The sequence below is a fragment of the Mixophyes fleayi genome, chromosome 2, assembly GCF_038048845.1.
Source record: "Mixophyes fleayi isolate aMixFle1 chromosome 2, aMixFle1.hap1, whole genome shotgun sequence".
NCBI classification, from domain to species: Eukaryota; Metazoa; Chordata; class Amphibia; order Anura; family Limnodynastidae; genus Mixophyes; species Mixophyes fleayi.
In genome coordinates, this window is record NC_134403.1 from 8,483,431 (window position 1) to 8,497,813 (window position 14,383).

The following is a 14,383-nucleotide window of genomic DNA, read 5'->3' on the forward strand; positions in this document are numbered from 1 at the left end:
GCATGGACAGAACCAGAGAGGCAGAGAGAGAGAGAAGAGTTTGCAGCAGGAGGGGGTGGTCCACGGTGTCAAAGGTTGCAGAGAGGTCAAGGAGGATGAGTATGGAGAAGTGACCCTTGGATTTGGCTGATAGGAGATCATTAGTAACCTTGGTCAGGGCAGTTACGGTAGATTGGAGGGGGCGGTAGCCAGATTGGAGAGGGTCAAGGAGGGAATTGTCCGCGAGGTGCCTGGTTAGGCGGCTGCAGACAATCCACTCAAGTAATTTGGAGGCATAGGGGAGAAGAGAGGGCGATAATAAGCAAGAGAGGTGGGGTCAAGATTGGGTTTTTTTGAGGATAGGAGAGATAAGAGCGTGTTTAAAAGAGGAGGGTACTACACCAGAGGAGAGTGATAGGTTGAAAAGGTGTGCTAGGTAAGAGCAGGCCTTTGGAGAGAGAGAGCGAAGGAGGTGGGAGGGGTTGGGATCGAGAGGGCAGGTAGAGGGTGGAGAGGAAAGAATAAGGGAGTGAACTTCTTCACCGGTTGTAGGGCTGAAGGAGCACCAGAGTTGGTTGATTGGGGAGGTGAAGCGATGAGGGTGTCGGGAGAAGGGGAGGAGGAGATGTTCAGTCTCATGGCCTCGATTTTAGAAGAGAAGAAAGTGGAGAAGTCAGAAGCGGAGAGGGAAGGCGGGACAGAGGGGGAGGGGGGGAGAGGAGGGAGCTGAAGGTGGCAAAGAGGCGGGGGGGATTGGAGGACTGAGAAGAAATGAGGGACTTAAAGAAGGATTGTTTAGCGAGGGAGAGGGCAGAGGAGAAAGAAGAGAGTATGAATTTAAAGTGGAGGAAGTTAAATTAAATTAAATTAAATGGAATTAATTTAGGAGAATTTATAATGGAAAAGGATTTGGGAGTGCTCGTAGACAGTAGACTTAGCAATAGTGCTCAATGTCAAGCAGCAGCTGCAAGGGCAAACAAAGTATTGGCATGCATAAAAAGGAGCATAGATGCAAGGGAATTTTGCCACTGTATAAATCGTTGGTAAGACCTCATCTTGAATATGCAGTACAGTTCTGGGCACCACTCTATAAAAAAGAAAATTTGGAACTAGAAAGGGTTCAGAGAAGGGCAACAAAATTGATAAAGGGTATGGAGTCATTAAGTTATGAGGAAAGGTTAGCCAGTTTAGGCATGTTTACTTTAGAAAAGAGGCGTCTAAGGGGAGATATGATTACTATGTACAAATACATTAGGGGTCAATACAGAGAGCTTTCATGGGAACTTTTTACCCCAAGGACCAAACACAGGACACGTGGTCATCCCCTAAGGTTAGAGGAGAGGAGATTTCACAACCAGCAAAGGAAGGGGTTCTTTACAGTAAGGGCAGTCAAGATATGGAATTCATTGCCAGGGAAGGTTGTGATGGCAGATTCAATAGATATGTTTAAGAAAGGGTTAGACAAATTTTTAGCGGAAAGGTGTATCCAGGGATACGACCGTTAATTTATAATGATGGATAATAGTGGATATAGGGTAAAAATAGGACTGCAATATTGAGTCTGTGGGGATTTTCACAATTGAAACAGATTGGCGGTTGTTTATTCTGGATTAATTTCAAATATAAGTGCAGGATCGCAGGAGATCCAAAATAGGTTGAACTTGATGGACTGGTGTCTTTTTTCAACCTCATCAACTATGTTACTATGTTACTATGTTACTATGTAAGTCAGCCAGGGAGCGAGATTTCCTCCAGAGGCGTTCAGCAGTGCGAGAGCATCTTTGGAGGAAGCGGGTGAGTTTTGAGTGCCAGGGTTGGGGAACAATGCGGCGTCGGCGGATAGACGAGGCCGGGGCAACAGCGTCCAGGGCAGTGGTAAGGGAGTGATTGTAGAGAGAGGGGGCCTGGTCGGGACAGGCCAGGGAGGGAAGGAGTGAAAGGAGAGTTTCGAGAGAGGAGGAAAAGGAGGTGGGGTCAATAGCATCCAGGTTATGTCTAGTGAGGGTGGCTTTGGGCGATGCAGGAGCAGGGGAGGAGGACAGAGTGAAGGAGAGGAGGTGGTGGTCAGATAGTGGGAAGGGAGAGTTGGAGAAGTCAGAGAGATCACAGAGATGAGAGAAGACAAGGTCAAGGGAGTGACCAAGACAGTGGGTGGGGGAAGAGGTCCACTGAGTAAGGCCTAGGGAGGAGGAAATGGTGAGAAGTTTAATGGTGGAGGGGTCAGAACAGTTGTCAATAGGGATATTAAAGTCGCCAAGTATGATGGAGGGAAGGTCAGAGGAAAGGTAGTAAGGGAGCCAGGCAGCGAAGTTGACAAGGAAAAGGGAGGAGGGGCCTGGGGACGATAGATGACGGAGACACGTAGGTGGATGGGGGAGAAGAGATGGATGGAGTGTACTTCAAAGGAGAAGAAGGAGAGGGAAGGTAAAGTGGGAATGACACGAAAAGTGCAGTTAGGGGATAGGAGGAGGCCCACTCCACCTCCTGGACGCTCGTCTGGTCTGGTGGAGTGGGTGAAAGAGAGGCCGCCGTAGGAGAGAGCGGCGGGTAAAACGGTATCATTTCTCGTCCAAAATTGAGGCCATCAGACTGAACACCTCCTCCTCCCCTTCCCCCGCCACCCTCATTGCTTCACCTCCCCCCAACAACCAACTCTGGTGCTCCTTTTGCCCCACTACAGGTGAAGAAGTCCGCTCCCTTATTCTCTCCTCCCCACCCTCTACCTGTCCTCTCGACCCCATCCCCTCTCACCTCCTTCGCTCTCTCTCTCCCACAGCCTGTTCTTACCTCGCTCACCTCTTCAACTTATCACTCTCCTCTGGTATAGTCCTCTCCTCTTTTAAACACGCTCTTATCTCCCCTATCCTCAAAAAATCCAATCTCGACCCCACCTCTTTTGCTAACTATCGCCCTGTCTCACTACTCCCCTTCGCCTCCAAAATTCTCGAGCGGATTGTCTGCAGCCGCCTCGCCAAACATCTCTCTGACTATTCCCTCCTTGACCCTCTACAATCCGGCTACCGTCCCCTCCACTCCACCGAAACTGCCCTGGCCAAGGTTACTAATGATCTCCTAATGGCCAAGTCCAATAGTCACTTCTCTATACTTATTCTCCTCGACCTCTCCGCAGCCTTTGACACAGTGGACCACCCCCTCCTGCTGCAAACCCTTCTCTCTCTTGGCCTCTCTGGATCTGTCCTTGCCTGGTTCACCTCATACCTTGCTAACCGCTCCTTCTCTGTATCAACATCTGGCTCCTCCTCCTCCCCCCACCCTCTCCCAGTTGGAGTCCCGCAGGGCTCTGTTCTCGGTCCTTTACTCTTCTCGCTCTATACTTCCTCACTTGGCGCTCTCATCTCCTCCTTTGGTCTTCAGTATCACCTCTATGCTGATGACATCCAACTCTACATCTCTTCACCTGATCTTTCCCCCACCCTCCTCGCTCAGGTATCTGACTGCCTCTCCGCCATCTCCTCCTGGATGTCGGAGCGCTTTCTCAAAATCAACAATTCCAAAACTGAACTCATTGTCTTTCCTCCTCCCAACCACCCATCCCACCATGACCTCTCCATTGTCGTTAACAGCACTACCATCTCCTCCGTCACCCAACTCCGCTGCTTGGGTGTCACCCTTGACTCCTCTCTCTCTTTTGCCCCCCACATTCATTCCCTTGCCCAAGCCTGTCGCTTCCAACTACGCAACATCGCCCGCAACCGTCCCTTTCTCTCTCAGGAGGCCACCAAAACCATCATACACGCACTCATCATCTCCCGCCTGGATTACTGCAACCTCCTCCTCACCGGCCTCCCCCACTCTTGTCTCTCCCCCCTCCGCTCTATTCTCAACGCGGCCGCAAGACTCATCTACCTCTCACGCCGCTCCTCCTCTGCCTCCCCTCTCTTCCTTGCCCTTCACTGGCTCCCCTTCCCCTACAGAATTCTTTTCAAACTCCTCACCACCACTTACAAGGCGCTCTCCCACTCTACTGCCCCTTATATCTCCAACCTCCTCTCCATTCACACTCCCGCCCGCTCCCTGTGCTCGGCCAATGACCGTCGCCTCTCCTCCACTCTGATCACCTCTTCCCATTCCAGAATCCAGGACATTTCCCGTGCAGCCCCCCTTCACTGGAATGACCTCCCTCGCTCCATCCGCCTCTCTCCCACTCTGTGCTCCTTCAAACGTGCACTCAAAACTCACCTCTTCCTCAAAGCCTACCACCCATCCACTTAACCCCTATTTCCTCCGCTCATTCTCCCCTCTCTCCCATTGCCTCAACCGGCTCCTCTTGTGCCTGGTCTGTCAACCCTCCCTTAGGATGTAAGCTCGAATGAGCAGGGCCCTCTTCCCTCCTGTCTCCTCACCTGTTCTTCTGCTCCATGCTTATTGCAGCAGCCTGCCTGGAGTTTCTGAAGTATTGGTATTTTTGTTTCTTGTTCTGTACTGTTTCACCATGTATAGTCTACTGTTTGTACTGTGTACGGCGTTGCGGAAATCTTGTGGCGCCTAACAAATAAATGATAATAATAATAATAATATCAGAAGAAGTAAGCCAGGTTTCAGTGATGGCAAGAAGATTACGAGAGTTGGAGATGAAGAGGTCATGGATGGAGGAAAGTTTGTTGCAGATGGACCTGGAGTTCAAGAGGGCACAAGAGAAAGGGAGGGAGGGAAGAGGGGAGATGCAGATGAGATTATCAGGGTTGATGGAGTGAGGGGGAGGGTGAGGGGTGGGGCAGTGAGAGTTGGGTGAGTGAAAGGGGCTAGGGGAGAGGATGGGTATAGGAAAGGAGCGGGGCGGCATGGTGAGAGACAGGGGGGACTGGGAATGAGAGAAGGGGCAAGAAGAGGGTAAGGGCAATTAGCGCAGAGGTGAAAGCAGCAACGGGGGCCAGAAGTGGGCCAGAGTGGTCTACTTAGATTTGGACTGACAAAGCAGAGTAAGATAAGAACAAAGGAAGGACTGCAGAGAACAATGAAGTGGAGCAGGAACAAAAGGCAGTGGCAAACACAATTTAAAATGCCGTAAAAATAAAATAAAATGGAGATAAATTAATTAAAGTGCAAATACAATTAAGTTAAAATACACTAAAGATCTCCCTCTCACTAAAGATAAAATAAAAGTGTAAATTATATGTACACTTTAGTGTTATCTAAGGTTCAGGTTATGGGAAACGTGTCATGTCTGATATCATACTAATCCCCTATTCATCAGCAGCTTTTTCGGTTTCATCGCCGAAGAGATCGCATATTGCATACTCTAGTTATTGATGTTAGGGAATAAATAGCCAGATTGATATCAGAATGTGATATGCTAATGAACTCATTGTAACTGGAGCACATCCCCTGGAGAGATGACCCCCACCTTTGGATTCCTTAGATTGAATCAGCCTTTGACCTGTTTACCCTGGAACCACCCTTGTCTGGACCTATAGAAGCAAGCTACATCATCTCTATTGTTCACTGTGTAACACTGACTGTATATATAATCATAGCTGGACCCCCACCAGGCTCAGTCTACTCTGATACAGTATTCAAGGCAGAATTACTGTTCACTGGGCCTGTGGTTAGCGCAGCGGTATGTATGTATCTTTTGGTATTGGCTGTACTGTACTGTATCATAATATAATAATGTATTGAACTGTTAACTCTTTACATGCTAAAATAAATCACTTTGTGCGTTAGAAACACAATACAATCGCCTATGCAATGCTTATTTGAAAACAATAGAAATACTTTAATACCAGGAACCACCACAAGGTGGTGTGGCCTTTTGCTGCCGGAGGTTCAAAAGTCACGGTCCCTAGAGGAACTCCCTGGCTTGAATGGAGATAAGGTGTGGAGGCTGAGGTAGGAAGGAACCAGTAACCAGAGGACAGAGCACAACTGGTAATGTGGCTCAGAGGGAGTGTCCAATCCAATGTCAGAACAGCCGGGTCTGGTACACAATCGGATTGTGCTGTACAAGGGAGAATGGAGAAGTCAGAGTCAGGAGAGAAGCCGTGGTCAAATGCCAAAATGCTCACATTACACAATACCAAAGGAAGATCCAAAAAACATGGTCAGGAAGCCTGGTTATACACCCAAAGGCTGAAGCACAAGTACAGGATACTCAGGAGCAGACTGAACATTGGGAACAGAGAACTGGGTCAGACCCTGACAGGAACTGTTGATCTGACACAGATCCTGTGTCAGAGCTGGGCTAAATAACAAGGGGATTTCCCACCGTCTTGTCAGTCACATTACTGTACTGCCAAAAGCCGATACCTGGAAGTCGGGTAGTGTGGTCGGCAGCAGAACGGGAGCAGGAGCTGGGAACAGGTGAGTCTTACACTTGCATATTCTGTATTGGAGGTCACACCACTCTTAGCCAAAGTCCTGAATTTTGGTTCTTATGTTTCTGGGGAGATAGCAAATCAGCAGCCTCTAATGTACCTCCTCATACATCCCAAATGCTGCAGGGATTAGCTCATGATAGGCTTCCAAAGTCAACCATGTCAAGCTGGGACCCAGTTATCAGGGCCAGTCTTCCTCTTTGATTCCAGAAAAAGCCAGCATTAATACAAATACCTCATTAAATATGGGTATATCTTTGTATCCCAGTCAGGGCCTGGCTCTGTTCTCCCAGTCATTTCGGCTACTGACAGTGGAGGGAGGGTAGCTGGACTTGCACTTTCAATATTTACATAGCACAGAGTCTCTCACATTATGTGGTGTTCATCAGGGGGCTCCTGGTCCCATTCCACCAATCAGGTGATTGACACTTCCCTAGTGTCCACTTGTACAAAGCTCACCCCCAATAACTGTTAAAAATCCTAAAGGTGAATATTTGTGCCTTCGTCAATCATCCATGACTGGCCTAATATCCCCTCTTTATGCTGAACTTTCTCTGGACATATCGGACCACAGAGATCCGCATGAATTGGCTTGGGAAAAGGACATTGGGGAGCCCATTGACCCTGAGGATTGGAGGGAAATTCATGAGAATGCTGCCTCTAGTTCCATATGTGTAAAAATCAAAGAAAATGTCTATAAAGTTTTGTACCAATGGTACTATGTGCCAACTCGCCTTAAAAAAATGTTACCCGATACATCTGATTGCTGCTGGAGAAATTGCTCCATGGAAGGGACATTCATCCACATTTGGTGGAATTGTCCAAAGCTGGCTAACTTCTGGATGGATATGAAAAATCTGATAACTGCAATTCTTCAGGTGTCGGTCCCTAAGGAGCTAAATTTTTCCTCCTTCCACTATGGATTCCTGGGGCATCAAAATAAACTCATTCGACACATCTAAACAGCGGCCACATGCCAACTTGCAGCCGATTGGAAGCAACAAAATCCTCCCTCTACCCAATCTATAATTACTCGAGTATGGCACGTACAACGTATGGAATTCATGATCAGCATTCTCAATAATTCCTCCAAATCCTTTAACAAAACCTGGGGGTAAATGTATCAAGCTGAGAGTTTTCCGGCGGGTTTAAAAAGTGGAGATGTTGCCTATAGCAACCAATCAGATTCTAGCTGTCATTTTGTAGAATGTACTAAATAAATGATAGCTAGAATCTGATTGGTTTTTCAAACCCGCCGAAAAACTCTCAGCTTGATACATTTACCCCTTGGTCTCCATGGTTATCCTTTTTCAAATTTTGTTCTCCCTTTTAGAAGGCACCAATTGATTTGTCTCCTCTATCTAATCCATTACTAATTGCTGTCTTTTTCCGGTCACTTTCCTTCCTCCCCTTTTTCTTTTCCTGCCTTCTTCCTTCTTGCGGCTCTAGCCACGCTGTCTCTCTCTCCCCTTCCTCTCCCTACCCTTTTCCTTACTTATACAAAATTCGGAGTCACCTGATACTGACATATCAATGTTATTATCTCTTCTTGCTTTTGTTAGAAGCATGATTTATCTGACGTTGCTAATACGTTTTATAACACTGTTATTTTTTTGACCCTTGTAGTCTGTTTGTATTATTTTGATTCTCCAAAATAAACTTTTAAAAAAAAATTAATAATAATCCTAAAGGTGCCTTTTCTTTGTCCTCTGGTATGTTGTGTTTCTCTTTTGCAAGAACCCCAGTATAACCTATACGGGACATGGCACTTACCCTAAGCCAGGAAGTATGGTTAGCTAGACCAGCTAGCTGATGGCTGTGTGCCCACTAATTGCACTGCTCTGTAATGTATCACTGCAGTCCCACCTAGGTGTGTTCCCAGGACTAAGTAATCACACAACTGCCACCAAATGTGAGTATACCAGGGGTAATAGTGTGCCATTTTGCTTTCCAATGGTTGACCCAGGAGTAAGACAGGGATGCCCCTGAGGCCTCCTGAAATTAGATGCTTAGACTAGAAGAAGCTACTGAGAAGGTGCGGTTTTGGAAGAAGTGGTAATTATCTGTGAGTGAAATTGTTGATCTTATCAAAACCTATCTGATCCCAATCTTTATGTAGGTCAGTTATGTCTGTATCTTGCCAGAGTCTCTGTGGGCCGGGTTTATCACACTATTCTTCCGGATGCTCTGGAGAAATGGCTTAACCTGATAAAGTATTCTGTGACCTACAAACTGCGGAAAGAGGGAGTGCTGGGCATGGTAAACCCGGTACTATTTTTGACAACTTTTCTTAAATTAAATTTAGGTTGTATTGGCTTGGAGACCACTGCTCGGTGGGTAGAAAACTTAAGGAGCTGAGTGTCTTCCTTTATTGATTAGCGGCTGTCACTAAGGGACTGCCTAGATGACGTCTACATGGTTGGTTTGTTTATTACTTAGAAGTTCTTTCAATATAGAAGTGTTCAAGAGAGTGTTAGGTGTTTGAAGACCCCTTACCTTTCAGGGTTTAGTTACCCTGGGTGGGTATATGGAACATTTGAGAGGTGTTGGAAATTTGGGTTGGGTAAAATAGTCTTCGTTAGTGCAGGGGTTAGATACTTCACATGGATAGCACGGTGCCAGGCTACCATCAGACACAACATTCTTCCCTGTGAGGTGCTGTGAGCTATCCACCACCTATGTTTCTGCATTTATCACGTCATATACTGCTCCCTCCTTATACTGCTCCCTCTTTTCTCCACCTCCTCTTCATACTACCCACTATTATTTCACCACTTTTTATAGATTCCTTTATACCTCCTCATCTTTATACTGCTCCCTGTTTATATTCCCACCTACACTTACCATCAGGTATATTCTCCACACAAAAAGCATTGACTTATATTAAATCCATTACATTCCAACCTCTGAATAATGACCCCTCGCTCTTTACTGCCACCCTCTTTATACCAAGCCCAGGGCCGGTGCTAGGGTCCACGGCGCCCTAGGCATTTTTAAAAAATCGCTGCTCCGTCTCCTCCCCTCCACTCACTGACACTAGTAAGTGGAGGGGAGGAGATGGAGCAGAGAGGCGGCGGTGGTGCCAAAATAGCCTCCTCCCCCCCTCCCTGTCCATCTGAATGCTGTGCGGCGGCCGTGACAGGTATGGTCAGCGGTCGCCGCACAGTTTTAAAGTATTTCAGAATTCTGTGGCGCCCTCCAGAGCCCGGCGCCCTATGCAAGTGCCTAACCTTGCCTAATGGGAGCGCCGGGCCTGACCAAGCCCTATTTATACCACTCCCTCTTTATACGGTGTGATCTTTATGCCGCACCCTCTTTATACCACCATCTCTTTATACTGCTCCCTCTTTATACCACCACCTTCTTATACTGCTCCCTCCTTAGAACCACTCCTCCTTATGCTGCTCCCTCTTTATACTAACCTCTCTTTATAGCATCCCTTTTTTAAACCGCAACCTCTTTATACTGCTACCTCTTTATACCACCACCTCCTTATACTGCTCCCTCCTTATACCAACCCCTCTTTATACTGCTCCCTCTTATACCAACCCCTCCATATATAGCTCCCTCTTTATACCAACCCCTCTTTATGGTGCCTCATTTTTTAAACCATACCCTCTTTATACTGGCACCTCTCTATTCCACCCTCTCTTTGTACTCTGCTCTCTCGCCCCCTCTTCATAGCCCCCCTTTTTATACTGCTCCATCTTTATACCTCCACCTTTTTATACCACCCACTCTTCGACCACTCTCTCCCCTTATACTGCCACCTTCTTAATACTGCTCCATCATTATACTACTCTCTATTTTTAAATATCCCTGTTTATTCCACTGTGTCTTTGTACCACTGCCTCTTTATATTGCACTTTGTTTTATACTGCTCTCCCTTTATACCACTCTCTCTTAATACTTACCCCTCTTTATACCAACCTCTCCTTATACTGCTTCCTCTTTACACCAGCCACTCTTTATATCGCCCCCTCTTTGTACCAACCACTCTTTATATCACCCCTTCTTTATACCAACCACTCTTTATATCACCCCTTCTTTATACTGCCACTCTCACTTACCATCAGGTATATTCTGGGCACAAAAAAACATTGACTTGTATTAAATATATATATATATATATATATATATATATATATATATATATATATATATACATATATATATATATGAATTGTGACCCCTCACCATTAGTCTCTTTCAATTTGCTATCTGTGAACTGTGGGCAATGCAACCTTGACCCCCAATGTTGACAGGTAAACCACTTGGCTCTGTGTATTTTTAAATAAAAGGAATGTTACCCAGTGTTCTCTAAACACAACACACAAAGTCAGATGTTGTCAATACTCAACCACAGAAAAATTTTAAGAGATTACATAAATATAATATAGTGTTATATATTTAATTCACCATAGGCTGTAATCTATTAAACACAAGTTGCTGTGTAACTCTTGTTCTTACTTTGGGGGGGCTCATCTGGCCATATAATATGTCAATGAATTGTGTACATAAATAATGAAGATTAATTTCCATGAGTTTACAGAAACAGCTCCCAGGAGAATCACAGATCTTATATCTGTGTGCAGTAAATATATTGGGCCTGATTCATTAAGGAGAACAAAACATAAAAAAGGAGTAACTTTGCACCTGGGCAAACCATGTTGCATTGGAGGGGAGGTAAATTTAAAATGTGGGGACAGATTAATAGTTGGAAAAGGGCATGTCCTAGATCAACTTTAAATGTCAGTGTAAAAATAAAGCTATCAAGTATTTGTGTGGTACATGAAAAAACAGCCCGTATTTTACTTATGTGCCAAGTAATAAAGTAATTTTCACCCCTTGCATTGTAACATGGTTTGTCCAGGAGCAAACTTTTTTTTGCTTTGCTCTCCTTAATGCCTCAGGCCCCCTGAGTGCAATGTGCATTTGTTTTAAAACGCAAGTAAATCTGGTATCACTACGCCTAAATTCACCAAAAAGTGGATCTGAAGATATTTGTGGTGATGAATACAGGGGTAGGTCTTCTCTGCTCTAATACACAAGACACTGCAGGATACGTCCAATAGTTAAGTGGAATATAAATTCTCAAAAGAACACACAGAAAAAGTATAAAACTATTCAGTTAATGTCACCTGTTAATAATGTAGGAATGAATGACAAACTGGAAAATAAAAAATATATTTTTTGAAAGAAATCTAACGCTGCTGCATGCGCTCGAGTTTTGCCCTTACTGTACATAGACTATGGGAAAGCTCCCCATCCCCGCCCCGTCTTCCTTGAAACCATAGGCTGTAATACGTGTCCTTTGCATTCGAAGATTAATTGATTGTGGCTGCGTTCTGTGGTGCATAGTCCGGTTCTGGGCATGCGCAGAGTGATTTTGCGGATGATACGCACAAAATCGCTCTTTACATTGTGAGAGTATAAAACAATTAATAGTTGTTAAGATGTACAAATATATGTGTGAAGTACCTTAAGAACTATACTACAGATACAGGACTACGCCTTGAAGAAAAACAAGGGTTTCCTATGGAACAGACAATAGCAGGATGCCAGACAGCTAAAGACAGCCGGGAGGAAAACCACGTAGTACTGAACAAAGGATTTTGCCTTATATGTATTATTGTTGCAAAGACATATTTGCTGAGCTAAAGAGATTTGCTTATATGTACTTGTTGTTAAGCAGTTAATGCTGGACCCTAGGTATAAATAAAGGGCCAGTCTGAAAAGACCCTCAGAGCTGATTTTGAAACTGCAACACCTTGTTTGTGTTTCACTTCTTTCTCTCCTGTCGACAGATTTATGCTAATAGGAAATCAAGTTATCCGAGATCGATAGTAGGGGAACCAAGCCTCGGTACCCCGACAACGTCTCTTGAGGAACTAGGCCCATTGTGTTTATATTCTGCCTCTGATGCCGACGAGAATGAACTGAATTACTTTTGTTTTACACTCTACAGTATGAAAAAGAAAACAAAACATAATGATATAAAGATACATATATTACATGTACCTGTTTATTATAATGTAACAGTAACGTTCCATATACGTAATAGTACACAGCTGGAACAACTAGAATTGAAACTAGACAAATATTAATTTGTCACTTTTATTCATTATGTGTTAATATAGAGCTTTAAGCAAATACATCTGTAATCTGATTATTACTAAATCAATATATGCATTTCATTGTTATACATAACATACATACAGTATATTGTGTAACAGAGTGGACAGTGGCTGAGAGAATGGAAGAACTGTCAGTGTCATCTGACTAAATAACTAGCCAATCAATTTCCTCTTACACCGTATGACTTTAATTGTGTCTATATAACTATTGTATTTCTCGAGCTAGAACATTTTATTGAGCACGTCTTAGATTTCAGTAGTATAATTTTTAGTTGTATGTGACCTCCTAATTAATATTCTATTCCACCTACCTGTTACTTTGGACAATCCGTTTGCCTGATTCCTGACACCCAAATTTTCTTTCTAAGCTCACCCTGATCTCCTTCACCCTTACACCATATACTATCGGGTTAATGGTGGCTGGAAGCAGGAAGTATATGGCGCTGGTCAAATTCTGAACATCTACTGAGACAGTTGTCTCCAGTCTATATATGAGGGCAGATAAAACACTACTTGCATAAATAATTAGGGCCACTATAACATGTGAGCTACAAGTGTTCAGGGCTTTGCTTCTTGAATGTTTAATAACAAACATTACGGTGTGGAGAATGGTCAGGTAGGAAATGAAGAGAAGACTTCCATCGACTACGGTTATCATCATGCGTACGATCAGGCCTATGGCTTGGATTTTGGATATGTCCCCACATGCAAGTTTCAGGAGTCCCATGTTCTCACAAACAAAATGAAGAATTATATTGGAGTTACAAAACTGGACCCGAGAATCTAGAAAAACAATTGGAGTCATGAGTATGACACTTCTTGCCAAACTGGCCAAAGTCAACTGAACTAGAAAAGGTGTGGTCATGATGTCGTGGTAGCGCAGGGGCTTGCAGATAGCCACATATCTGTCCAGTGCCATTAACAGAATGACTGTGGACTCAAACGTTACAATCACATAAATGAACCACATCTGCACCAGGCAGCCAGCCAGAGAAATCTGGTTTAGGTCAAAGGCCAAACCCAAGAGAAATTTTGGCATGAACGTGGTTGCACAGGAGAGATTGACCACAAATAGGAGACCGATAAGCAAGTACATGGGGGACTGGAGACGTTTCTCCACAACAATCCTGTAGGTGAGGAGACTATTGCTGAGCAGTGTCATGATGTATATGATTAGGAATGGAATGAGTAGGAGGCGTCGGTAGTTGGTGATGCTGGGAAAACCCATGAGGAGGAAGTCTCTATGAGATAGAGTCACATTGGTACTTGCAATGAGAAGATCCATGTAAGTATGGTGGCACCTTGAAGGAAAACAAGAATAAAAATTATTGTGGGAAACATCTGAAAAACCAAAGCTGTCCTCATGCTAACACCACAAAATGTTATTTCTATCGTTTTATCTGTGTAGCAGATTTACGACTATAGATCTAACAAGATATAAAGGTAAAGAAGCACTAAACTGTCAAAATTTAAATTTTTAGACATGAACCATGAAGGCAAAATACACTGCTCAGGGTTATCCTGATATTCATCTGCAGCTCTTTTTAAATGTAAAACTTTTGCCTCCATACTCCATTAAATACTGGGCACACTCCATCCACATCATTAGCAGAAGAATCTGATTACGGTGAGGAAAGTGATTCTGCAGGAGTTACTGTGTTAAAGGCCCTGCCCCCGTCTACCAATTTTTGGTATGCAAAACTGTCACTCATACACTGCCTGCTTAGAATAGCTCCTCCCTTCTAAATCAGCAACCTGCTATAGAGTGAAAGACAATATGATGGCTTTATTTTGATACGATAAAATTTTCCACTTTTTTCATGTATTTTATTTAGTAATATACAACTTTTCATACATATTAATGACAAATAGCGACTCCACTTGCTCTGTAAAGATGTTTCCACTAGATCCATCACGCTTCTTTTATTGAGT

The 14,383-nt window shown here is 44.3% G+C and overlaps 1 protein-coding gene across 1 annotated transcript; it reads right to left on the bottom strand.

Moving 5' to 3' along the window:
- Positions 1-12,517: 12,517 nt before the first annotated feature.
- LOC142140018 (olfactory receptor 52K2-like) lies at positions 12,518-13,839 on the bottom strand. The gene has a single exon (XM_075197878.1). The coding sequence runs from the start codon at positions 13,734-13,736 to the stop codon at positions 12,759-12,761; it is 978 nt and encodes a 325-aa protein (XP_075053979.1). The 5' UTR covers positions 13,737-13,839; the 3' UTR covers positions 12,518-12,758.
- Positions 13,840-14,383: the final 544 nt, after the last annotated feature.